This window comes from Mesoplodon mirus (genome assembly GCF_964341445.2).
Source record: "Mesoplodon mirus genome assembly, chromosome: 10".
Classification (NCBI taxonomy): domain Eukaryota; kingdom Metazoa; phylum Chordata; class Mammalia; order Artiodactyla; family Ziphiidae; genus Mesoplodon; species Mesoplodon mirus.
In genome coordinates, this window is record NC_138986.1 from 22,331,807 (window position 1) to 22,359,206 (window position 27,400).

A 27,400-nucleotide genomic window follows, 5' to 3' on the forward strand; every position below is an offset into this window, starting at 1 on the left:
GTCAACAAACAGTGTGAAAATAACAGCAGGTCAGTTCCTTCTCTGTAATGGATAGCTTTCCCTTGGGGAAATATGCCTCAGACTCTTCTGCTTTGCAGTTTATCTGTTAAATGGATACTATCTTGAAAGCTGCTAATACACGGAATAATTTCGATTCCTGGGATCATAGAATGTTAGTGATAGGTGGGCAGTCAGAGATTAGGTGGTGGTTTTCAACAGTGTTCTACTGAAGTGCTTCAGGGGTCTGCAAAAAATTCAATTTTTACATTTTAATACATTTTAATATTTTAACATGTATTTTACTTATTTAAGTATATTTATAGACATATTTATTTAATAGATTATGTGTAATATAAATATATATTTAACATAAATATATTAATATATGAATTGATATATAATTTATTTAATACATTTTAAAGTCAACTTCCATAAAAAGAATATCACTTTTCAAATATGTTATATACTAACAAAGTCTCTAGAGATCAGCACAATTTTTTACCCCCTTGGTCAATCTACATCTCTGTGAAGACATGAGAACAAAGAAGGTCAGCTTCCTTGGAACATGCTATTATGTACAAAGCAGTCATGCACAGAGACAACTTACTATAAATGCCTTTAACACATCTTATCTGACTTTTACGATAGGCTATGGAATATGAACAACTCATACATTTGAAGAGTATTTTAAGACTACAAGGTGATATCATTTTTAACTATGTAGCTAATAAGTCAGGATCTTCTCAGAAGTGCAACTAGAAACCAAACAACAACAAAAACTTCCCAGCTAAGATAGGAGTATCAAAAAAAGACGTATGGGACAACTTCAGGCTACAGTTCTGAGGAGCAGCCTGCACTGGCGCTTGTTTGATTGGGCCACCATAATCCCATTGGGGAACCCCAAGGGAAGGTGACCCTTATAGGGCAGAGGTGGGCGGTTTTGTCACTTCTCTTCCCTTCACAGACATCTCCACACTTCACACCTCGTGATTACCCTTAATTCTGCCTTTCTCTCTTGACTGTCAAATGTCATTCTGGAGGCAGTTCAATTCTTTCAAGTAGCACGTATCCATTATAACCATTCCTAGAGTTACAATCCTCTAACACGGTTTCCCCCCATAATCTGTGGTCTGGAAGCTGGATTTTAAATTGCAGGCCTTGTGCACATCAAATACTCTCCTCAGAAGTGTCCTAGAAGAATGTGGTCAAATGTATATTGACATTCATCTAAAAGTAGCAATAAAAATGTATGCTATAGTTTATAAATAACTGAAATCAGAGGTGGTTTGTTTAAAAAAAAAAAGTCAAGTCTGCCTATTTCTTCTTGCAATGAAGAAAAAGTTACAGAAATTAGAATTCGCTTCCCAAGCTACCTAAACTAAATTTTGCAGCTCAGTTGCCCTCACACTTACATTGTGACTCACTCTGATTTGGGATGGAATTAAAGAAAATGGGGGTGTCTAACAATGTTGAAAATTCAGTTGTTATTAAGACAGCCAATATTTTAAAACTTACCGTTTTTGTTCAGATCCCAGAAGGCACAGATGGGATGAGGCACTTCCTATATTAACATAAGAACAAACATGTGAAATTGTGTTTAAAATAAATGAAAAATCATACAATTTGAACATGGCAAAGAGTAAAAATGCTAAGGTTTTCACAAAGAGATAGGTCATAATTAGTCATGGCAATATGACCAAAGAACGGCAGGCAGTTTAGGGGTTTGCCCTCACAGACTTCAAATGGAAATCAACTATAACTCCAGAGGAATCAGGTTACCATTTATCTGCAGGTTACTAATTATGTCTCATCATAAAGTGCAATTCTCAGCATTTAGCAAGGCTCTTTACACTAAAATTTCACTTCATCTTCAAAACTCTCCTTTATGACTAGGTATATGCCCAAAAGAACTGAAAGCAGGGACTCAAACAGATATTTGTACAACCATGCTCACAGCAGCATTATTCACAATAGCTAAAAGGTGGAAACAGCCAAAGTACCCAACAATGAATGAATGGATAAACAAAATGTGTGTGTGTGTGTGTGAGTGTGTGTGTGTGTATGTGTATGCAATGGAATATTACCCAGGCTTAAAAAGGAAGGAAATTCTGACACATGCTTTAATATGGATGGAACTTGAAAATACCAAGTGAAATAAACCAGTCACAAAAGGACAAATACTGTATGATTCCACTTATATGAGATACCAGAGTAGTCAAATTCCTGGAGACAGTAGAATGGCAGTTTCCAGGGGTTGCGGGAGGGGCGACGGGAGTTGTTGTTTCATGGGGACATAGTTTCAGTTGGGGAAGATGAATAAGTTCTGGAGATGGATGTAGTGATGGTTGCAGAACAACATGAATGTATTTAATTCCACAGAACTATACACTTAAAAATGGTTAAAATAGTAAATTTTATGTTATGTATATTTTACCACAATAAAATCTTTTTTTATAGATGAAGGAGCTGAAACAAAGGAGGCCAAAGGGTAGAACAGGGAAGTCTCAGAGTTTTCGTGACAAAGCAGGGCTAATTCTTAGAGGACTTCAGTTCCAAGCCTTAGTCCTTATCAGCCAGCTCACTTCCCGCCTGCCTTCCTGCCTGCCTAATGGTCAAATCATGACTGGGACCCTCTATAAATCAGGGGAAAACTGTGGTTGGGCCATTTAAGACAATAAGAACCCCACATAATTTTATCAAATAAACAGATGACAGCAAGGGTAATGAAGCAAAAAAAAAAAAAAAAAAAAAAAGCACAACATTTGCCAAGATTTTAGACAACTGCTAAGCTCTCAAAAAATGTCAGCCCTCTTCTGTTTCTCCCATTTCCCTTCTGCTTTCCTAGTTTCAGTCATCTCTGACTTTAAAAAGACAACCACAACCTTTAATGACACAACTGTGCCATGCATCTACATCTAAGTTAGCTGAAGTAATTACACATTGTTTCTCAAAAGGTGTGATCCTTTCCTTCACTCTTACTCTCCTTCAGATGACTGAGTCCTAGACAAGACTAACTCCCCCCATCCCGTCCCTGCCCTGCCGCCACTGTGCACCACGACATTACGGCACTACCTGACTAGCTGGTCTTGCCTTTGTGGAAAATTGCCCCCTGCAAAAAAAGTCCTAGTTACTTCTAATCATATATTTTAAAAAAGGCCCCACAGTGCTATCAAACAGTCTGCCTCTGTTCCATGGCTATTTGTAGCTTTTCCTTACCTGAGTCCTTGTATGTTTGATTTTAATTCGAACAGGATCCTTCAGACCCTGGATAGTAATGTTTCCAATACTGCATGCCATCACATAACTCACTAAGGTGCCTTTCTTGGTTCCTACATCCTTTGAAAGAAAAAAAAATGTGTATTAGTCAGAAGTACACGCTTTTATTTTATTTTGGTGCTCCAAACTAAGCAATCTGTCAGCACTTTTTACACTTAAGATCTTCAGTTATAGAACATCCTGTTTATAAGATCAAATTGCTAGCTTTCCTGAAAGAGCTCTGCTATTTCCCTTATTATAATAAATACATTGAGGGAACAGTATGAGCCAACGCTCTAAGGCGATGTTCATAAAACTTCATTCTTCACTGTGGTGGCTGATGCCAACCAGTTAAAATCTGAAACAATGCAAACCCACAAAAAATACACACTCATAAAAAGGTATGAAATAATTAGATCATTTCCCTATCCTAAAAAATAAATGAAGTTGTTTTCCTTTAGAGAAGTACCAAGGAAATATGGTGTGAAAAATAAAAATCAATTCATCTTTCATGTCCATGACAACAGTCTGAGTGTTTACTAACGTAAACCTAAATGTAAGTCTACTGGATTAAAGCCCCACCAGAACTTTTACGTCTCTGACTGCACACTTGCCGGCATCTGTAGCTACCACTTCAAAGATAAGGATGTCAGGAAGTCAAATTAGTGAATCTGTGCTGCAAAATGACTGGGACCAGTAGACTGTTTCTCCAGCAAGACCATCACCACTTTCTCCTTCCCTTTGTGTTTCCTGTTGAGCCTCCTGAATTTCTCTACCACAGCTTATAAATCAGCTGTTTTGGAATAATACAGGATTCCTTAAATGCTACCTAGTTCTCAGAATCCAGAATATGGTTTTTTATTACATTTGTGTGGTCTCTCTCAATAAAGTGGCTATGACTTGGGGATCGCCAGCCTTTCCTTTAAAAATACTCTTATGCTGTTCCCTGTGTGAGGGGAGTACCATAGAACCCTTACATTTTTTTCACTCTGCTATAAATTTACTTTAAAAACCAAGCATATGTTTCCTAATAATGTCGCTGATTGGGAGATGCCAAAGGAGAAAGAAATGATCGCGTGAGAAGAGACTCAAAATGAAACTGTGACAGATTCTTACAAAGCTAAGACTTCTCCCAACTCCTCCGCTGGGCTCCACCTCTCCTCTCAATGGCCCCCTCCCCTCCATTCATATCATCTAACACCTACTACATTTTTCGTATTATTATTATTATTATTATTTTGGCGGCATTGTACAGCATGCAGGATCTTAGTTCCCCAACCAGGGAAACCTCTGTCCCCTGCAGTGGAAGTGCAGAGTCTTAACCACTGGACTGCCAGGGAAGTTCTCTTGCATTATTTTTAAAGGCGACATTGTTATAAGCCTCAAATAGCTTTAACAAATGCAGTTTTATGTGTCTGTAGCTATTAAATCCTTCAGAGCAATTGCATGTAATTACATTCTTAATCTGCTCAAAAATTTTATATAGCTTGTTCTTAAAGCATTTGCTCATAACATTTTAAAATTTTTGTAAATGATTCCACGGTCCTCCTTTTACTTCCCTGTAGCCTCCTTTGCCATTCCTTTAAACATGACGTATGGCACAAGTCTTTTAAAAACATTTCTACTGGCTTTGAAACTTGCAGTTCTCTCTTACATAAGTCACACTGTTTGATATACACAGGTATCTTCAGTTTAATAGGTAAATTTTATTGAAAGGGCTCAGTGAAACTGCTCAGAACGAGTTGTACTTTCAAAGGCAACCAGAGGTCACCAGTGTTTGCTGGCAGGGGACTTTCTAGTATCTGGAAATGATGCCAATAAAAATGATAATATGTGCTCAGCACAATGCCACCCTACTCAGGGGATGTGGGAAGGCCAAAGGCCATTTGAAATACTAATGGGAAAACTGATTAAAGCCAAGAATGCTGCTCATTATGTAAACAGTGCTTCCTGCTGAATTAAAAAAAAAAAATCTTTCCTTTGGCACACAATTTCTTTAACTCTGAAGATCTAAATTGCTGGAGAGCATAAAATACTTAACAAAAGAAATAATAAATAATAACTTCTCCACAAATTCCATTTCTAATTGTATCATGCAAGTCTTAATCTGATTTATTTAAAAACCTTAAATGAACACATCCTATTAATAAGCATATAATTATCTAAAATAAAATATTTAAACAGTTATGTTAAAATTTTTCAGTTTTGAAAATACAGTAGATTAATTTTTCTATACTTCTTGATGTACTTTCAAGAAATCTGAACTTTTATCTTTCCTTTTGAGCAATGAAACTCAATTTATGATTCAAAAATAATAATTTAATGAACTCTTACCTGGAAAAGTCCAGTTTTATTGAAGAAAGTAAACTGTGCTCTTTTAACTAATACAGAATCTTCTTCACTCAGGTTCTCAAGCAAGTTTGGAGGCAAAATTACAGAAGCCAATGGATCCATTTGTCCACTCTCAAAATCCATCTGTCATACACACAGAGTATGTCAGTTGAGTAATCATATTTAAATTGCAGTAATAACTTTACTCCACAGGAGAGCAACTACCAGCATCAACTTGGCCAGGACTAGGGCTCCCCTTGACCTCCACCACAGTCACTGTCCTCAAGGCTGAATCCCTTACAGACAAAGGCCTGGATCTCATTTGCATTTTGCAAATAGGCAAAACGGGATATGCACCAACTTTAACTAAACACAAACTGAGAAATCTATAAATCAGTTGCCATTTTCAAGTATAAGAATTAGATTTACACTTAATAGATTTTGAGCTTTTCTCAAAACACACTGCCAGAAAAATAACTACCAGGAAAAAAAAAAAAAAAAAAAAAGACGAGTTAATTTGTTTGATTGCTGAGAATGAGTATCTTTGCATAGAGGAAGCAGCTGAAGTTTTCTGAACATTCTTGGGTACCATTTTTACTGAACCCACAGATCAAGCCAAAGGGTGTTTTCCTGCAAATGGGCTTGAAATGAGACGGAGGCTGACCACAGTTTCACTCTTAAAATGTGAAATAGAATTGCCCAAAAGAGCCTTTGGTCCAAAGTAGGAAAATAAGTCCTTCCTTATATTCAGATTTTTAAAAATATTCTATCTTGGTTTATCTCCACAGTTAAGAAGCATTAAACGCCACGTCTGTGTTCTCCCATGTCAAGGGTGATGCTTCAATCATTTCATTTGCCCACGTGGCTAACACTGTCTAGCACACAGTAGGAACTTGAAAATTATTTGCTGAAGTGTCACTTGAACAGGTCAGAGAGGATCTCCATTAATCAGACCCTAGTTTTCGTGTTCAGCCTTCTCATCATCTGCCATTCCTAGCCTTCTATACCATTGGTTCTCTAAGTACAATCCTCAGACCAGCGGTACCAGCAATATCTGGGAACTTGTTAAAAGCACAAATTTTGGAGATCCACTCAAGATCTACTAAATTAGAATCTCTGGGGATGGGATCCAGCAATCTGTTTTGATGAGTCCTCCAGGTGATTATAATGTAGTTTGAGAACCACTGGCAAAGAGAATATACCATGCATCTTCCCACCTTTGGGTCCTTAATAAACATCTTCTGATTGAACAACTCCCCATACCCCACTCTCAGTAGGGTGGCACTCACTCTTAATTTAATGCTTAGTTCCACTATCACCTCCTGTAGAGGGTAAACTGAAAGTACACCTCCTCTCTGCATCCACATGCCTTATGGTTACTGCTGCTGTTAACCTTAGCCAAACTTCGGACTAGCCTTCCACCCCTGGAACTAAGATCTCATTGCAGTAGCAACCAGCAGATGATCAGCAATTTTAATTCATCTAATTAATTAAAGAAACCACTGGCTTATTACCTGGAAATATGATTCATTATTGCTTGGAAGACCAATGCTAAAATTTGAAATTTCATTGGTCTCTGGGGACACAGATGATACTCCAAGAGCCAAATTCCGAGTTGTGATATTCACATGTGATGTGCTATGTAGGTCTATCTTGAAGGCCAATTCATCAATTGTTTTTAAAGCTCTAAAGAAATGACAAATAATACCACTGTTAAGTGACATATTTTAGGTTACTTGCACACATGTGATTTCCTGCAGGACAAAATACAAACCAAATAAAATTGTCCTTAAACTTTTTCATCTTAACATGAATACCCACAACATTCCCCCAAACCACAATAACATCAGTTAAAACACTGAATCGTGGTGATAAATTCATCCTTAAGAGAAATACATGCTTTAAGGAAAAGCAACAATTAAGTCATCCTAAACAAATATTCTGTTTTTCATCTGTTTTAGCCTTTCTTTCCTCATATGAAAAATACCCTTCCTACTTCATAACTGAGTGAGAATCAAAGGAAATAACATGATAAAAGTATTTTTTAGGGCTTCCCTGGTGGCGCGGTGGTTGAGGGTCTGCCTGCTAATGCGGGGGACGCGGGTTCGAGCCCTGGTCTGGGGGGATCTCACATGCCGCGGAGCAACTGGGCCCGTGAGCCACAGCTACTGAGCCTGCGCGTCTGGAGCCTGTGCTCCGCAGCGAGAGGCCGCGATAGTGAGGGGCCCGCGCACCGCGATGGAGAGTGGCCCCCGCTTGCTGCAACTAGAGAAAGCCCTGGCACAGAAACGAAGACCCAACACAGCAAAAATAAATAAATTAATTAATAAACTCCTACCCCCAACATCTTAAAAAAAAAAAAAAAGTTTTTTTGAATTGCAAGGCCCTGTAAAAAAAGTTTGTAATTGTTATGTGCATAAGGTAAGTTAGGGAATACATTTTAACAAAGACAAAATTTTCATCAAAGAAATTTGGTTGAAAGGAAGGAAATAGAAAAAATTAAATATCTTAATACTAACATGCTAACTGAAATAATTGGATACAAACTGAATTGTGTAAAAATAGGTATATTTCACCCTGCCCTAGGCATTTTCATTTCAGAAGTATAACAGTTACAAAGGTGTGGCAGTTCTGTGTCACAGTCTGTAGGATAGTAACCTACAGTGACCAAGTTATGCCTAAAACATGTGAGCTGAATGTTTGCTAAGTGTCTCCTTTGCAAGCAAAAAAAAGTGTCATAAATTTATATATATATATATATATATATATATATATATATATATATATATATATAATAATTTATCTTTTGAATGAACACCAGTTAACATTTTTCAGATGTAAAATGAAATACCAATTATGTCTTTCTGGGACTATTTATATTATCTATCCAGATCGACAATCCCAATCAATTTGTAAATTATTTTCTCAGAAAAAAAAAAATCAAAAACAGAACTTTGAAGTTCATTCTGTGAATGATCTTGGGAAATATCAATGGATCTTCTAGAGATTTAAATTATGAAAGCTGGGCACCAAGCATTCATATCTGTGAGAAATTGTATAACAACATGTGTATCCAATAAATTTTACTCTCCAGAAGAAAACAAACAAACAAAAACTTACTCAGAAGAAGACTCAAGCAAGTCTCTGTCTGGACTGGTTAAGATATTAGAAAATATATTCATTAAAGTTGAGCCAAGCGTTATATCAATGTTTTCTTCTTTATTTACAATCCTTTTGACCTGTTCTACGATGCTGGTGATATTGGCTGAGTTTAACGTCTGCCCATCACCAGTTAAATTTAAAATCTGATTGGCAACTTCATTTGCTTCACCTAAAAAATGGCAGAAGAACAACATATAGTTTTATCTGTGTATTATGAGCATTTCCAGAAATCCAAAACACAGTATGGTATTTCACTTCATAGTAAAGTAGCAAATCAGGTTTCCTGTGTGTACCCCTTACCACAATTTTAACAGGACAACAGTATTTCTTTATACTCAGAAACTAATTTCTCTCTTTAGTAAGACACAAATTGTGCTTTTAAGCAACTTAGGTAAATAACTTGGAGGGACCAATATTCACAAATGGTTCTAAGAGAGATACCCCCAGAATCACTAAATAAGTATATACTTGCTGCTTAAAAAAATACAGAACTATAAAACATTGATACAAATTTCAATTTATATATTCTCTTCTCCAAAATTTTCTTACTATTTTTAATCTCCTACAGAATGAATAGAACAGAAAGTCAGAATGAGGCAAAACAGTATTTTCTATCTTAAGTGAGTGAAGCAATCCTTTGCTTAGCTTTTAATATTACAGTGGTATCACAGAACAGAAGAACAAGTTTGAAGAGGATGAGAACCATGAAGCTCGAGGTCATCTCATTTTGCCTTTGAGAACTGAAGACAAATCTCTCACTTACTTGAGCAATTGGAGATATCAGGAGGACCCCAGTAGGCTAGAGATGTGTTGGCAGGGTCATGATGACTATAAAACAAACAAACAAAAAAAGGTATTTTAAATATTTGGCATAAATGACACTGTAGCTGAAAAAATTACTTAATAATAAGCTTTAGAATTTCCCTTAATATCTAGGTAAGTTTCATTTGAAGATAAGACTATAATACATTGACATAAAACTCATATTAAAAGTTCTTATTGGAAAAAAAAAATCAGGTGCATGCACCAGGGAAACAAAATACTAGCAATAGCCTATAAAATCTCATTTTGATTTCACTTAACTCTGTAAAGCAGATTATAATCCACATTTTAGAGATGAAGAAATAGACTTAGCTAACTCAAGGAATGTTCCAAGGTCTCACAGCCAGGAAGAGGTACAATTCAAATCCATGTCCGCAAGGCTCTGAAGCCCCTTTCTTTCCTCTCCACCACGTGTCAAACCAAGCAGTGGGGCAAAGGTTTTCTTTGGCAGTGGGGAGTTTCAGTGTCGGAATTTCCCTGCAAGAAAACTCTAACTGAAGGAGGGTGGAGGGTGAGGAACTAGATCTGACTTGTTATTCGGTGAATCCTCTGCAGTCAACATGTCCGAGGTTTCCATTCAATATTTAGGAAAAATCCACACCCTAACAGTCTCCACTAGCAGACTGCCCTAACCTGGATCTTGTCTTTATTCTCTTTACTGTCTCTTTCCCCTTCCAACAATAACCACTCCAAAAAGTTAAAAAGACTCAGAATGTCAGACGTATGTTATGAGGCTGTGAGTTTGTTCATCCACACATAAGGTGCTTTATTCTAGAACCACCCTCTGGTTTCCAAATTGCTCTGTCTTTCTTTGGAGAAGCCTAAGTTAGCATGTTGCTTGGAGAGAAAATAAAAAAAGGCTTTTCTTGGTAACCTACCTGTCTGGTCTTTACCTCACATGGATTTGACATACACAGAGATTCCCGCCCTTCTTTCCAATTAATATACACTGCATGGGAACTACGGTGCAACACCTGTAACCCTGGGAAGGTAGGTTATATGGAATTTGCTGGCAAGAGTCAAGGACTTCCCAGGTGGCACAGTGGATAAGACTCCGCACTCCCAATGCATGAGGCCCAGTTTCAATCCCTGATCAGGGAACTAGATCGCACATGCATGCCGCAACTAAGAGTTCGCATGCCACACTAAGAGTTCTCATGCTACAACTAAGGAGCCCGCCTGCCGCAACTAAGGAGCCCACCTGCCACAACTAAGACAAGGCACAACCAAATAAATAAATAAAGTAAATAAATATTAAAAAAAAGAGAAAGTATTACCATGTCCGTGAAGCATAGAAGCCCGGCTTCCCTGGACAGGGAGCATTGTATACAGAAGGTTGGATGGCTGGCCATTTATAGCCTTTGGGGTCCTCATCATCATGACATATACCTATGTGAAAATATGAGAAATATTAACCTATTTTTTGAAATTAGAGGTGCAAGATGAGAACAAAACAACAATGTTGGTAATTAGGTATTTATTCCATGCAATACTAAAATACTAGGTTTTTATGTTCAGAATTTGTAAAGTTTAGAAGTTATGAAAAATAAATGTTAACTACATTTCATATTTTAAATTACATGTTACAAAACTATCAAATAAAAAAACACACTTATGCAAGTATAAACATGAAATTTACAATATCATTCTAATGTAAATTAGTAGATAAAATTAGTAAAATAGAGGTTTATTAAAAAAAAACACTACATAAAATGAAAACTGTCCTGAAAAATTCAAAATGTAATTTAATCTTTTTCAAAGGGGAAAGCCTATAAAACAGTGCCTCAATAGTGTTGTCACTGAGTTGCCAGCATATTTTATGGAAACATTTTCTAGCTGCTCTGAAAACATCTTTAACCTGGAAGTTTGCCGGGGGAATGACAAGAAGACACCTGTAGGCCACACATCTTACACACATGCCTTCATCTTCAAATCATCCCACCTGTTGTTTGAAAACTCTCCAGGCGAGTTTTATGACATAAATGACTCAGATTTTACACTTAAACAAATCAAAATAAAAGTACTATATCAATAGTAACAACAAAATCTCGTATTTCAGTGGTGAAAAATAGTAAGTTACACTAAGACTACTGGGAACCAGTATTGTAGTCACCAACTGAACATTTAAATAACTTTCCCATTTATATTCTGAGGCTTTTTCCCAATTGGTGGAAATTTTTCTTCATAGACCCACTTGCAGAAGAATAATAAAGTACAGAATTTAAATTGAGTGGTATAAATGACTTGTCTAAGTATGCAGACAGAGCTGTTCAGGGATTCCTCAGCCTCTGAGGACAGAGATAAGGTTGGTCCTCATGAGGCTCCTTTGTCACGTACAAACTACCATTCGTCAAGCTCCTTCTCTGTGGAGCCCCTTATGTGTGAAAGGGCAGCGTTGGTACTCTGTTCATCCCCAAGAAGCTCTGTTTATTAAATAAGCAAGCATTTCCCCACAGAGACTCAGAAACTGCTGTTGTTGATGACGATAATGATGATTTACATTCTTTAACCTCAACGAGTTCCTTATATATCCATCCCTCAGTATCCTCGAGGGACTGGTTCCAGGAAACACCCCCCCCCCAACACACACACACACAGGATAACAAAATCCGAGGAAGCTCATGTCCCTTGTGTAAAATGGTGTAATATTTGCAATAACCTATGCACATCCTCCTGTATACTTTAAATCATTGCTAGATTACTTATAATAACAAATACTGTGTAAAAGCTATGTAAATAGTTTTAAATATAATGCATATTTCAAGTTTTGATTTCCGGAACTTTCTGAATTTTTTCCCCCCAATTTTTTTTTTTTTTTCGGTACACAGGCCTCTCACTGTTGTGGCCTCTCCTGTTATGGAGCACAGGCTCCGGACATGCAGGCTCAGCAGCCATGGCTCACGGGCCCAGCCATTCCACGGCATGTGGGATCTTCCCAGACCGGAGCACGAACCCGTGTCCCCTGCATCGGCAGGCGGACTCTCAACCACTGCGCCACCAGGGAAGCGCCCCCAAAATATTTTTGATCCAAGGTTGGTTGAATCTACAGATGCAGAACCCGTGGAAATGGGGGGCTGACCGTAACTGTGTATGTTGACACATTAGAGATGGGTGGTTTCTCACAGAAGCAAAGACGCCTGCTTCTTTATTACTTTGTGATTCTGGCCTCAGTCATAATCCTGCTCTTAGAGGTTGAGGAATAGCTGCTTCCCCCACTTCAACCTCCTGCCTGTGTGTATAAGGAAATGTGTCAAAGTTTCCCTTTCTTTTGAGCTCTACTAATATACCTAATCAACTGTCATTATAACATTAGAATGATAACTTTATTTTTTGTTATCCATATTTTGATCATTTACTTTTCTAAAGTATGCCCATCAAGCCCCATTCGTTTATTTATTCAGGTATTTAAGGGCTGGGGGATATGCTGGTTGCTGGGGGGAGGTAGGAAGTGAGGGTGTTAGAAAAATAAGATGTGTTCTCAAGCCAGAGGAAATTCCTGTTTAAAGAAAATATATATATGAACACAAACAAGTCCAGTCAAATTCAAGGGTCTTCTAATGTGTATGGTGCTTTAGGTCTGTGGACAGCTTGAAGTGGAGTCTCCAAGACAGTGATATCTATTCGTACATGATGATGTCAGAAAAAGCTTCATAGAAGAGGTGACTTTGGACTGTCCTTAATACTATATAGGTGATCATCAGGTGGGCAGTGAGAGGAGAGGAGAGAAGTGTGGGCAAAGACAGAGAAAAGAGCACTGAAAGTTTGGGGAGGTGCTCGAAGCACCACACCTGTGGCTGGAGTTTAGGATGTGAATGGCGTCCAGGTGAGAACTGAATCTAGGTCCAGGATAACTCCCAGATTCCTGGCCTATTCCAGCAAAGACAGTGGTATCTTTAATGGAGACAGAGAACATAAGAGAAGAGGATGTTTTATAACAAGAAATAGTCTTTTATAAGGTTTACCTCATTAAAGATCCCAAATGCACACACACAAACTCTCTTTATTCCTAAAGTTGAAGCCAATTCTGCTCAAGGTTATCTTGGCATTTTGCGCATATTCTTAGTATTTTCATAATAGGTTCCTAAAATAGGGTATAAACTTTCATCTGCCTCTTTCATTCTCTTGGATTCACAGGTATCAAGGTACTACCTTTTATGCTAACCTTGTCACCCATTTATTAACAATGTCACCAATAGGATGAATTTCATCATCAGAAAAAAATAGCTTTAAATAAGCAAACACACAAAGGAAGAATATTTTTGTTGTTGTTTCAATTAAACCTGGATAGTAGTCACATAAAACACATATTATAAAAAAAGTAAAGGCACTTACCCAGTCGCCTCACGTTCACTCTGTGTAGCCTCAAGCCCTCATCCAGGGACTCATTATTTCTTAAGAGCTTCTGCTGAATGGTTCTTCCTTCTAAATCAGGACTGTTGGTAGCATTGTAAACTAGAAGGGCCCAAATCACCAACCTAGGAAAACAATTCCGATAGAATTGTTGTTGGTGCTATTGACCAGTTGGTTGTTTTTTGGGTGGAAAAATAGAACATTTGGATATGGTAGTAAGAGGGTGACCATAAAGTGCTGTGACTGAAGAAATATGCCAAGGCACTCAAAGACTTCTGCCACTGCACAAATTATAATGTTAAAAAAATCTCAATATGAATAGATTTTATAAGATACTGCCTGTATTATCTATCATATCACCCCATTTCTTTTGAGAAATATTTTTAAGTAATGTTTTATAGCATACATGCAAGAAAGGCCATATTTGTGCTTAATTCCATATTGTTTCTTTAAAGCAAAAAAGTAAAGTTTTTCAAGAAAAATTAGAATTTCAACTAATCTGATTAAACTTTTAACTTTTGAAATTATTAAGTGTTTTTGTTTACAAATACATTACAGTTTCTCCAGAATTGTGATAAATGATTTTCTATCTCCAGGAAGCATTTACTAGTACTTTGTACACTGAAAAGTTACAAAATAAGTACTTGAAATTCACCCAGTGATTGGTCAGCATATCACTGAAGAAGTTTATAGACTGCCTGACCCTGCATGTCTTTAAAAAGAAAATATCTCTATGGGAAGCAGAGACATATCCTAAAAGCCCCACCAAAACTTTGGTTCTACAATTTGAAGTAATATAATTTTCTGTTCAATTGTAATCACAGCTGTAGAGCAGAAATCAAAAGATGCCCAAGTGAACTCAGTAGAACTGTTTTACTATGAAGTCTTCAGTGGAGAGGCAGTAGCATATTTTATTTATGAAATTCTGTGGGTATCAGTATAAATGAAATAGAGTATTAACATATTTGTGATGCTTAAAAAAAGAAAAATAATTGAAATATTTGCTATTCAAGGTTAGGTGAAATTTAAAAGTGGCCCTATTTTTTCCCTAACTATCTGTGCTAATCTCAAGGACAACATACTTCATAATTCTCATAATTCACTCTGAGAAGCTATTTATCTCTAAAATCATTTACTGCTTCATGTTCATATGTGAGTCATATTTCAGGATGAGACAAACATAGATGTGAAATATAATGGTGAATTGTGATAGCTTAATAATTTGTTCAAGTATCCTTTGATTAAATTATTGTTGGAAACTAACCTTTGCCACTCCAGTAACTGAGAACTTATAGTTGGGAATATGACCTTTCACTTCCTTTGAATATTGAGAACACAGTACAATGTGGATGGTACTGACCCAAATTCAGCAATTCAAGAATGACCGTGCGTTTTCACAGGTCTTATCTGTGTTGCTTTCCTCTCATCCTGGAAACTGAAACTATTTTATGGTTCTGTAAAGTCCAGTTCTATCTGTTGTTACTATCAATTGTTCTTTATTTGAATAAACCAGTCTCTGCAGCTTTGGTTTCCTGTCTGTCTAGGTAATAGAGTATGATAGCATTATCTAAAGCTAGGGTCTGTGTTAAGTGTTACAACCCAATTGAAAGAAAAGTTTGGGAAAAAAGCGTGAAGACTAGTAGATTGTTGTTTGGACAAAAACTATGAGAGACTATAAAGGTTCATCCATGAACATAAAAGAAACAGCGAGCAGAAAGAAAGAAATGGTGGTAAAGCCAGTAAGAACAAATTTTAAAACAATGCCGGAGTTCATACCAAAGAAAAAAAAATGTGTGGATTTTCCCGTATACTTTGTCTAAGTTCATTCTCCCTATAATTTTCTGTAAAATTACCCATTGGTTTGACAGACAGGAAACATGAGATTCCATGAATTTAAATGTTTTTTGAACAAAAGTTTCTAAGGTGCTGACATATATTCATGATGGCTGATTTTAGTATTGTCAGGTAGTAGAAGAATCACTTTAAGTGGGACTACAACATGGGAGCACAAAGTCAGAAATCCTGGCTTTTCATATTGGTTGGTTGATTTTGGGTAATTCACTGGGTCTTAGTTTTGTCACTGGTTGAAAGGGCAGGACGTTACCTGCCTTATCTATGTCAGGGAGTAATTGGGAGAGGGAAGCAAATGAGCCAGTGAATGTGACAGTGCTTGGAATCATAAAGTGCTGTGCAAATGTAAGGAGACAACTGCAATGAAGGTTACAGTGATGATGAGGATGAGGATGATGATTATGCTTCCAAGAAGCAATGGCTTAATATATTTATACTTCTGAGAAATATGTTATTTGGCTCTTCTTATAAAATTGCACTGTTAGAATCTGAGTTTGAGCCCTCTGCAGAGGGTATACCATTGGAGATACCCTGAACTAGGGCTGCCACAACTGCAAGACAAAGTGTCCAGCAAAGGGATCCAGATAATTGCTGGATCCATTATTCAAGGCTCAATATAATCTAGCAGTAAGGTTTGGAAAAAAGAAATTATTTGTCTAAATAGAGGAGAAAAGTCCTGTTACCATCAAGAATACAGTGTTAAAATACATTATTTGTTCTTTAGATCACAAAGGAAAAGGAACAATTCCAGAAAATAAAAAACAACTTTCCCTAACCAGATGGCCCAATCCAGTCTGTTGAATACTTACAGAAATAAGTTTGAAATATAACCTTAAAGACGTGTTTTTCTAATGCCGAATAGAAAAAGAAAAAAAATAAGAAATCTCTCTAGTCAACTCTCATATGAAATTTTATTACTAGCTCCTTATAGTAAGAATGTATCACCTGAAAAGAGATATATTCCACCATTATAGTTGTAAATACATAATATTAATTCAGTCAATTGAAACTGAGTAAGAGATGTGAACTTTTGCTTTTCAACTCATTTTTTTATTCTGCGGAGATGCAATATATTACCTGAACACAACTACATTTATTTCATTTAGGAGTTTACATTATTTTTAAAGAACAGTTGGCCTTTAAATGCCAACTATTACATATGGTGAACATATCCATTAAATTACCTGCCTGCATAAGTCATGACCTTGATATAAATTTAAAAATGAAGACTTCAGAAAATTAGCTGATGGCTTTGAATGCTGAAAATATTTCAGCATCTATTACCCATATTATTAGATGCTATTTTACATAAGTACCTTACTTGAAATAACACTATAATTATTTTCTTTCTTTGAAGGTCTCTGAAATTTCAAATAAGAGGTAATTGGTTATCATAAACTGGAAATACTAAAACTAATAAATGTTCTACTTCTGAATTATTTTTTATCAGATGTACATTTCTACCCAGTCTGCTATACTACAGTTTTAACTACAGGAAAAAAAGAAGACTGTCCACTAGAGCTAAAGACATAATTTAAATGTGCCACTGGATTGAAATGTTTCTCTCCTACCTCACTGATTTCATTTCTCTACCAGACAGTCAAAACAGAGAGCAAGAGAAAAGATGTTACATTTTCTGCAAGACTTTGTCAGCGTTACCTTTGATCATTCACAATGCTTCTCCTCACTTTAATCTTGTCCTCTCCAGTGCTCAGGTGAAAACTAAAAATACAAATAAGTACATTCATTATCAGCTTCGTCTGCTGCACGATCAACAACAAAATTTGAGGACTGCAGGATCAACAACAAAATTTGAGGACGTGAGAGAAAGAGGCAGAAAGGACGTTCTAAGTCATTGTTTGCAAATGTGTGCTCTGAGGTCCTTGTTCTTTCATATGCCTGAGACAAAACAGCTCCATGGCCAAATAAAGCTTGACAGCTAAGTGCCTTCTCTCTCTCTCTAAGATTCATATTCATATGATGCATATCAGTACACGAAAGAACCTGAGATGCTTGGATATACAGAAACTTGCTTCAGTTTGTTTAATAATTTAGCTCCTGAACTAATTTGACTTTTTGATCCCTTTTTCTGTGTTGATCTCTTAGGTTCACAGAAAACATGTTTAGGGTTCATCAAATACACTTTAGAAACTAATTTAAGTATAAAACTGTAAAAACAAGGTGCAGAGGAAGACAGGTGAATGACAATATCTGCTAGAGATTCAGTGGAGTGTTTAAATAGAAGATTAGTGAAAGATAATTTTGAAAAGCCAAGTTGCAATCAGACTGTAGATGTCTTATCTTGTAGAAAAATGGTCTCCAAACTGGGGTGCATGCAACCCAGGGGGTGCTCTAGATGATCTACTGGGGTGTGAGAAGCAACTAACAGAACTTCCATTTATATTTAATTATCCTCTCAGTTTATGATACATTATAACATAATATATTGGATAAGTAATATACACACATGCATATATACAATTTATTTAAAATCACAGATATATTTTGGAAGTACAAACTACATTTTTAAAAATGATTGGGATCTACAATCAAAATTTTTAAAACCATTGCTGCATCACTGAAACTTTTTGTGCAAAGAAATGATATAATATAGAGTTGTTTTAGAAAGATTATGAATATGGTGTGTGTGTATGTCTGTACTTACATGTATGTGTGTGCAGGAATAACCAGAGAGAGAGGGAGAGAGAGAGAGGGAGACAGAAGTATTAAATTAGACACTACTTTTTATTTCTCAATTTATTCTGTCATTTACCTGATATTAACCACATAAACAGTATAGTTCCAATTCTGGAAGGTTGAATTGAGCTGAAAATACAATAGAAAAGGATAAGTTTGAGTAATACTTTTAAATAATTTTTTAAAAAAATTTAAATCCAGTTTCTTCTCTCCCATAAAGTGTTACTGAAATAAGACCCTGGGAAAATTCCAAAGAGCTAGAGCAGTGAAAGAAAGTACAGATAACAGTTACTAGATCACTGTATGCCAAGAACCTTACAAATGTTATTTCCTTCATTCTCACAACTAATGAGATAGGTATTATCTGCACTGTCCTCCCACCCATTACACGAAGAAACTGAGCTTCACAGAGATGAAATAGCTCGACCAAGCTGCAACTAAGAAGTAGCAGATCCCAGATTGGAACCCAAGTCTCGTCTGCCTGCAAACACTATACGTTCGTCTCTAGCCCATATTATAAAGGGCTTTCTCTGTAATGGATCTTCAAATGAGCTGTAACACTGAAAACTTAGCTGCAATAGGGTACACAGGGAAGATGAGCACAGTACACACCTTCTATATTCTTCATTCAACAAACACTGAAATGCATGAACATATGTTTTTCTAGCAATTACCATCTCAGAAGAATATTAGTAGTAAGAAAAATTATAAGTTAACAATATAAACCTTTAAAAGAACAAAAAAGTTCAACATTATGGGGAACTGTGTTATAATTGTTATGTGGTCATTTAAAAATTTTTATGGGTCTCAGCACCAGACTTTTTAATGAAGCAATGGATTCCTCTCAGTATAAATAAAAACCTCCCATATGCATTGTCTAATACAATCACAGACCACCATTTCTTTACTGACACTAAATTCTCTTACTTATATATCTCCTCCAAAGAGTTTTTTAGGTCCTGTTTCATACACACGTTTAGCCTTCCTTGTAAGCATTTTTAAAATGAATGTAAATTCTAGGAAATTCTGGCAAGAAGCATTAAATTATTTTTAAATTATAAATAGTAATAATATGAAACAGTATGAGATAGTAATAATATGAAACAATAATATAAAATAGTAATAATATGAAATATATTTTCCTATTATCAAATATCTGCTCTGGTATCTTACACCTTAACGGAAAAGTGTCCATTAAAGTTTAGCTTCAGATAAAAATGATGTTATGTTGAAAACCATGCATGAAATAAATATAAATGTAAAATTATACCTTGTCTAAAGCACAAACTTTCCAATGAATGCTAATTTACAGAATTAATAATATTAGAAGTGGTTCCTTTGAGAATGAAAATAAAGAATTTTATATTTTGACTAACACAGCATTGTAAATCAACTATACTTCAATAAAATAAATTTTAAAAATAGAAGTTTATCTTTTGAAAACATTCTGACTTTAAAAAAGCAGAGAGAAGAATGCTGGAAAGAAAACAAAATGCAAGATTATACTCATTCAGTAAAGCCCTTTCTTGCCTTTAAAAATAAGACTATGTTTTCCTACCATTCTTCAAATATCTATCTATATCAATATCTATCTATATATAAACATATATATGTATGTATAAAGTATTATCACCACTACCTCTCATTGTACGGTTTAACTTTCTTTTGCTACCAAGGACACACTTATTAGACAGCTACCATGTATGAAAACCCATTTTTCTTACTTCAGAATGTATACCCAAATGACAAATGACTTTTTTCACAAAAGTTGTCTGAACTGTAGTAGTACATAAAAACAGTACACGGTCCCACAGTATGCTGTAGATAGGAAATAACATAATAGAAAAAATAGAAACTTATGGAAAGTTAAATTTTTGATATTGTTATAGAGAAGAAGAAAAATTTTTTTAATCCTTAGGCTGTATTTGTAAGAAAAATAAGAAAATAAAATGCTTAGGGTTTTTTTAATTGGAAATTACCAAAATTTTTACCAATAGAATACTGGTTAAATAAATTATAGCCCAAATATCCACCAGCAGAAAACTTGTTAAATAAATGACTAGAGAGCCACATAATGGAATATTGTACCCTGTTTTTTTAAAAAAACGATAAGGACGGTCTCTGTGTACTGATACTGCAAATCTGGCAATAACAAAAATAAGTACAGTGTGGAATGGTGTGTGCAATATGCTACTTTTAATATAAAAAGGAAAAAATAAGAATGTATAGTCATTTTCTTTTACATCCACAAACAAGTTCTTGAAAAACCCAAGAAAAACTAACAGTGATTTCTGTGCAGACAGGTTAGCCTCCAGGCAGATGAGTGTCAAGGATGGTGAAAGATATTCATGATATATCTTTTTATACTTAGTGGTTTTTGAATCAAGCACTCAATTAAATAAAAAAAATAAGAAATGTATTTTTAAAAACAGTGATGAACAAATGAATTATTTCACTGGTTGTTCCAGCCAACACCTGAAGATAGGGCCCATCTCCCAGTCTCTGTGGGAGGGCAGGAGCCTAACTTCGATAGGCACCAGTTAGCAACCCCAGAAGCGTTTCTTATGGACCAACCACCCCTCCCACTTTTTTGTAATTTTTTACTTTCCTGACTCTGTTCAAGTCCCTGCCATTCCTCCTCCCTCCACCTTCACTGTTCCTTTAAAACCTCCAGTCACCTCTGCACAAATCAGAAAGGGGCTTAGCACGTTCTCCTACTGTCAGTGGTTACTGAATAAAATCTACTTTCACTGCTTTAAAAAAAAACAAAACAAAAACAACGTGCTGAAAATGTATGGATATAACAGTAAATAAAGATACCTCTCAAAACACTTTTCCATTTGTGGGGCGCCTTTCTTATTTGACATAATAGTCTATTAGGCTCAGTTTCTTGTCCTTATTCAAATGTATCTCTCTTTCTATTCAAAAGTGCAATATCTCACTTATATATCTATACATACATTTATGATGAACAGTATCTATGTTTCAGTATGATCTGTGGATTCAGTTAGACAGTAGAGTCTTTTCCAGATTTCCAGAGATTAAAGGTTTAAAGCCAATAAAGAAATTTTACAATTCACTTACCCATTCGGCCACCTTGCTCTGCACTTTTGCCTCGGGGTGATGAAGGATGTTTTGAATTTCTATATAAATTCTATAAATACTTCCATCTGTCCATTGGAAATAAGATTTAGTCCATTAATTATACTTTACAGTCATATACTTATCAACTTACATTTACAAGGACATGATTTCATACAATTTAAAATAAACGCCTTGGGCTTCCCTGGTGGCGCAGTGGTTGAGAGTCCGCCTGCCAATACAGGGGACATGGGTTCGTGCCCCGGTCCAGGAAGATCCCACATGCAGCGGAGCAGCTAGGCCCGTGAGCCATGGCCGCTGAGCCTGCGCGTCCGGAGCCTGTGCTCTGCAACGGGAGAGGCCACAACAGTGAGAGGCCCGCGTACCGCAGAGAAAATTTACAAGATATTTTAACTTCATTCTCATTGACCTTTGCAACTTTTTAGAAATAGTTATCATTTAGTTTACTCTTATGAAGTCATTGCTTCTAAATTATCACCTGCATATGTTTACATTGCTTCTAAATTATCACCTGCATATGTTTCTTCGTATTTTTTAATTCTATAGAATTCAATCTCCTGTATGTAAAATGGTGATTTTTCAGGTACAATTTGATTTCTTGTAACAAAAAATTATCCTTTTTTCTATATTATGAAGAATGATAGTTTGGAATGTGAAAACTTGAGTAAGATGATGGGCAGAACTTAATTTGGAAAAGAACAGGCATCACATATTTTTGGCCCACAGCCCCTTATCCTCTGTCCTCTTTCCCCTCTCCACTAAAGCAATTACTTCTATTAAGTTATTGGGTTGTATTTCACCAGATTTTATCAAAATTCTATAAATGTAGTCATTTGTGTCAAGTAAAGGGGGAAAAAAGAAAGAATAATTGCAGATGGAATTTTAACTGGACTCGCTTTTAAAAGAAAATCCTATGTCAGAAGGAGGTTCAGCTTTTTTTGGGGGGGGGTGGCAGCATGCAATCTTTAAAGTAGTCTGCCATATATATATTTTTTTCTTTTTTTTTAAAATGAAAATCAAACTGACCAGCCAGGGTTTGCTAAATATCTCTCTATGTGTGTTATAGGGTACCTTACTAAAAGTAGCTAATGAGAAAAAAAACCTCTTTTTAAATATGGTAGATTATATATAGAAAAAAATATTGATTCTTCATTACTGTCAATCAATTATCTATCTTCATGCTTACAAACATGAGAAAAATATGCATAGAAAATGTAAAAGTATATAATTAAAACAATGGGAAATGGATTTAATGAAGATTTGAGGGACGTAGTAGATAAAAGTACAAAAGTATGCCTCTGGGAACTCCCAAATGTACCAAAATGCAAATTCGAGTCATACTCCTAAAGGAATGTTTTTCCACTACAGGGGTCAGAAACTCATGCTAAAATAAATTGCCACTCCCAGGTGTAATAATATAAATCTATGAAATTGGTACAAGTCCAAGGATATTTAGTTTAATTTATGCATACTATTATTCCAGCTTCTAAAACTCTTCAGGTATTTTAATGATCCTGACCTCATGTTTCTTTAAAAAATATTCTGAATGAAAAATAATTCCAGGAGTATATTTAAAATAAATGATAATAATTCAGACCAAAAAACAAACAAAAAAAACCCTTTTTACACTGTAGCTCCCATCATATCAAATCATGGACATTCTGAATGAACGAGAGGAAATTCAAGTTGCAGAAGTCCAGGATTCTATATTGATGTCAGGATCCGAGGGATATTTTGGGCATGTTCCTTGATGCCAATAAAGTAACTGACAAGCTACCACTAGATGGAGACCTAAAGCATGTGTTTATGTTAGGAGTTGTATTCCTTGTTTCTCAGGAGAATCCTGCAAAATACTAAAAATCAGTATTTTTAATCATTCACATTTCTGAAATTTTATGGAAGTATCCAAATGCTTAAGATGTTTTTCTTCAAATTTAAAATATTTCCACGCTTTTTTCCCAATTCAGTTTTTATAAATAAGAAAGACATTACATATCAGAGTCAGCCTAAATCAGTTTATAAATATATGACTCTCTCTAGAGTCACATTGCTTATGCTAAATAAAATATGTGAATATACCAGAGAACCCACCCCTAAGTGTTAGAGATTCTCCAGTGCTGTGGATCGTTTTCCAGTAGTCTCTCTTCAGAAGCCTCAGAATGAGGTATTTATATATTTAGCAACAATTATTCAATAGTGTCTACTGGTTATACTTATTTAAACTTTTTGGATAACATAGTCAACAAGTAATCCTAAGAAATGTCCAAGAATGAACTGTCAAAGCAAGATAAAATGTCCACTGGAGGGGACATTTTGGACCACAGTGAAATAATTCTCTCAAGCATTGTCATTACAGAGAACGCACAACTAAGATACACTGATGCAGGCTTTTCCCTGTCCTCCTAGTAGTCAAGTTGCCTTCTCCTATAGATGTAACAACTCACATTGTGTCTCCGTAGAAAAGCCATTCACAAATCTTCATATGTTCCAGACACTTCAAAAGATGTATTGTCCTAATAATGACATCCAAGCCTGAAGAATTTGTGATAGACTTTTTTCCAATTAGATAACTCGTTCAGCCTCACAAAACTTCAGAGTAGAAACCATTGCTTGCCATAACAGATGTGGTATCAAAACATGTTCCTGTCTGTAGATCTTTCTCCAATTATCTTTCCCTTTTTTTATCTCCTTAACACTCTCCTGAGAGTTTCTTAAAAAATATAGAAATGACAGACACTACTTTATTCTCCACTCAAGGGTATGAAATATAGGTTTGAAAAGGTAGGCTTTAAAATATACATTTGAAAAGATAAATGTTAAAGTATAAACCAAATATTATTTTAGATTCAAGATTATTTCTTTGAACTGGTGATGTGGCAATTGTAGTATGACAGTGGCATTTATAATACGATTGGAGTCCTGTTCATCTTACACACATGATTTCTTTAAGATACTTGGCATATAAAGCTAGATTGATTGTTGGGTGCACACCAATATCCTGAGAGTGAATTTTTTTGAGTAGTCAAACGTATGTGAGAAACTAGAAGCAATGATACAATTTGCACTTGTAAGTTAGGTTTTTAGAACAATAATAAGGACTAACAAAGTTAGTTCCTTACTTGGATTGCTTGTGCTAACCTCACAAAAGTCTAATATTCAGCAGCAGTACAGTGATGTTTCAAGCATAGAACATATGATTTGGAATGGAAACAATGATTAGTCCAAGAGCTTTTCTTGGGAATGTAATGCAGAAGGCACAAAGGTTATTTGTAGGAATACCTAGATTATCTCTCATATACTGAAATATCTGTTTATGAAAAGTAGCTTAGAAGATAAGATTTTCTTAGTATATAATCTGAAGTATCAGATAAAAATCCTATTGAAAAATAACAAAAAGAACTTTACACAGGGGGATAGGAACATTTTACAAAAGCCAGGAAGATAAATTTGATTGATATACTGAAAAAATATGTCTGATTGCCAAACAATCTCAATCCCTCTCTCTTCCGACACCAGCATATCATGATTGATGAACCCAGTAAATCTCTTTAATAGTCCAGAGTTTAAAGGACTAGATAAGGTAGATAACAGATTTGATAGCTGTATATCTTTCTTACAGTGAACAAAACAGGGTTCCCTAATATATCAGATCATAGGCCTGAGAATGCTTACTACATCAGTTTCCCAAGGAATAAGAAAAGTATATTTGAAATTGTTGACAGTATGTGAATAACCTTAGATAGTCTAGGACATGACACTAAATCTCATTTATTCACAAGGTAAACAAGTAATTTCAACTATTTCAAATTTGACTACATCAAAGAAAAAAACCTTAATTACAGTGTGTCTCTAACCCTTTGTTACCCTCTGTTTTTAAGAAGATAATGAAGGCTTTATGTGCAATAGGATATAGAGAGAATTCAACAGCATTGTTTTCATTACATTTATTTTCACTTTTCACTTCTATTTTAAAACAAGTAGCACTGGTTTCATTTTACAACAGTGATATTAATTTATTTATATGAATATAAATGTTTAAGTAAAAAAGTGAGTCAATTTAGGGGAAAAACTATTAAATAAATAGTAGAGGTGGTTCAAGGATGTGGTAAAATTGTTCAGATGGTACATAAATTTGAGTACACAATTTTGAGACTATTTCTACTACATGACTTTCAAATATTTTTAAATATTTTTAAGTGCTAGGATTACATTTTTATCAAGAATGATCTGAATTAGATTTTTTTTCTTTAAAGTGGCTAAGTCAAACCATTTTAACTGATTCTAACATTTGCTTGCTTTGTTGAAACTCCAGTGAAGGTTATGACGCAGAGAGAGATGGACTGAACAAGGCTCTCTTCAAGAATGTCAGAAATGACATGATTGAGTGAATACAGCTCCACTCCACCAAGTCAAGGACTCTGAAGCATCATGTAAACGTTCTTGGGCAGCAGAGGATGTGCCAGTCCTAGAGGGAGAATGCCACAGAGGCTCTTTGTATGTTCATACAAAGAGTGAAATACTTAGTCAGAATTATAATATTCCCATCTACTGGCTGGGGTCCATGTGAAATATGCACTGGAAATTTCAGCTGCTGTTGCTTTCTTGGGGATTGTTGGAATTTTTGCTCCATCATAAATCTCCTTGGTGTAACTACCAGAATAACCACGAACACTTCCCTGAATCGATGTCTTTATATCCCTAATGAAATTTATATCTACGTTTCATGTAAAATATTCCATACTTCCAACTTAAATGTCCTTAAATGTACAGGAAGTTGATGTAACCCCCAAAGCCAAAAGAAAAAAATGAACCATGTGGATTTCTTTTCTCTGGGTTTTGATCCCTGGTGATATATTACAGATGTCTTGGCCTTGCAAGTTAAATGATTGGGGTTGAGAAAATTCCTTTGTTTCTTTTTTTTTTTTAATTTATTTAATTAATTTATTTTTGGCTGCGTTGGGTCTTCATTGCTGCGTGCGGGCTTTCTCCAGTTGCAGCAAGCAGGGGCTACTCTTTGCTGTGGTGCGCGGGCTTCTCATTGTGGTGGCTTCTCTTGTTGCAGAGAACGGGCTCTAGGGGGGTGGGCTTCAGTAATTGTGGCACTCAGGCTCAGTAGTTTTGGCTCACGGGTTCTAGAGAGCAGGCTCTGTAGCTGTGGCACACAGGCTTAGTTGCTCCACGACTTGTGGGATCTTCCCAGACCAGGGCTCGAAGCCGTGCCCCCTGCATTGGCAGGTGGATTCTTAACCACTGCACCACCAGGGAAGCCCGCTCCTTTGTTTCTAATACCTCATATTTGAGAATACTACTGTGTTTGAAGCAATGGTGTGGTCACCTGATTGGAATTTCTCTTTTAGAAGAAACTGAAATCACTTACTCTGAATTACCAAAAAGCTATGCATTGTAATTAATATAGGTAGCAGATTAAATAATAACTCAATTCACCTGGCATTTCTCCAGTTCATTCCTTATCTTATGTAACTGCTATATTTGCAATTTGCAAATAATATAAACAAAAACATGTATATATAGAGGGAAAAAACAGGAGGTATTGGCAGTTACTTTAAGTTTTGTCAGTCGAAAATTGATTTATGATTTAATTGAGATACAATCACATTCAAACCATTATTCTTCAACAAATAAAAACAGAGAGCAAAGTATTACCATATAAACATGATTTAACTGTCACAAATGTTTGAACATAAAGTTGGCCTTAGTGAGAAATTAAATTACTAAAATTATTTAGTTTTTTGAGATTATAAAATGCTTTAAAAACTAGTTTCCTTAGAGAACAATCTGACAGAATGTGATGAATATTTTTCTTCCCAGA

General features: G+C 35.6%; 1 protein-coding gene across 1 annotated transcript in view; it reads right to left on the minus strand.

Moving 5' to 3' along the window:
* The window catches only part of ADGRG6 (adhesion G protein-coupled receptor G6), a 138,056-nt gene that overhangs the window by 31,639 nt on the left and 79,017 nt on the right, over positions 1–27,400 (minus strand). Inside the window, exons 7-17 of the mRNA XM_082633768.1 lie at positions 21,553–21,638; positions 18,545–18,597; positions 17,431–17,493; positions 13,903–14,045; positions 10,848–10,959; positions 9,512–9,576; positions 8,707–8,917; positions 7,101–7,272; positions 5,590–5,730; positions 3,217–3,336; positions 1,516–1,561 (exon numbers count right to left, since the gene is read on the minus strand). Of these exons, the coding sequence (XP_082489894.1) occupies positions 1,516–1,561; positions 3,217–3,336; positions 5,590–5,730; positions 7,101–7,272; positions 8,707–8,917; positions 9,512–9,576; positions 10,848–10,959; positions 13,903–14,045; positions 17,431–17,493; positions 18,545–18,597; positions 21,553–21,638 (1,212 nt within the window). The remainder of the gene's footprint in view (positions 1–1,515; positions 1,562–3,216; positions 3,337–5,589; positions 5,731–7,100; positions 7,273–8,706; positions 8,918–9,511; positions 9,577–10,847; positions 10,960–13,902; positions 14,046–17,430; positions 17,494–18,544; positions 18,598–21,552; positions 21,639–27,400) is intronic.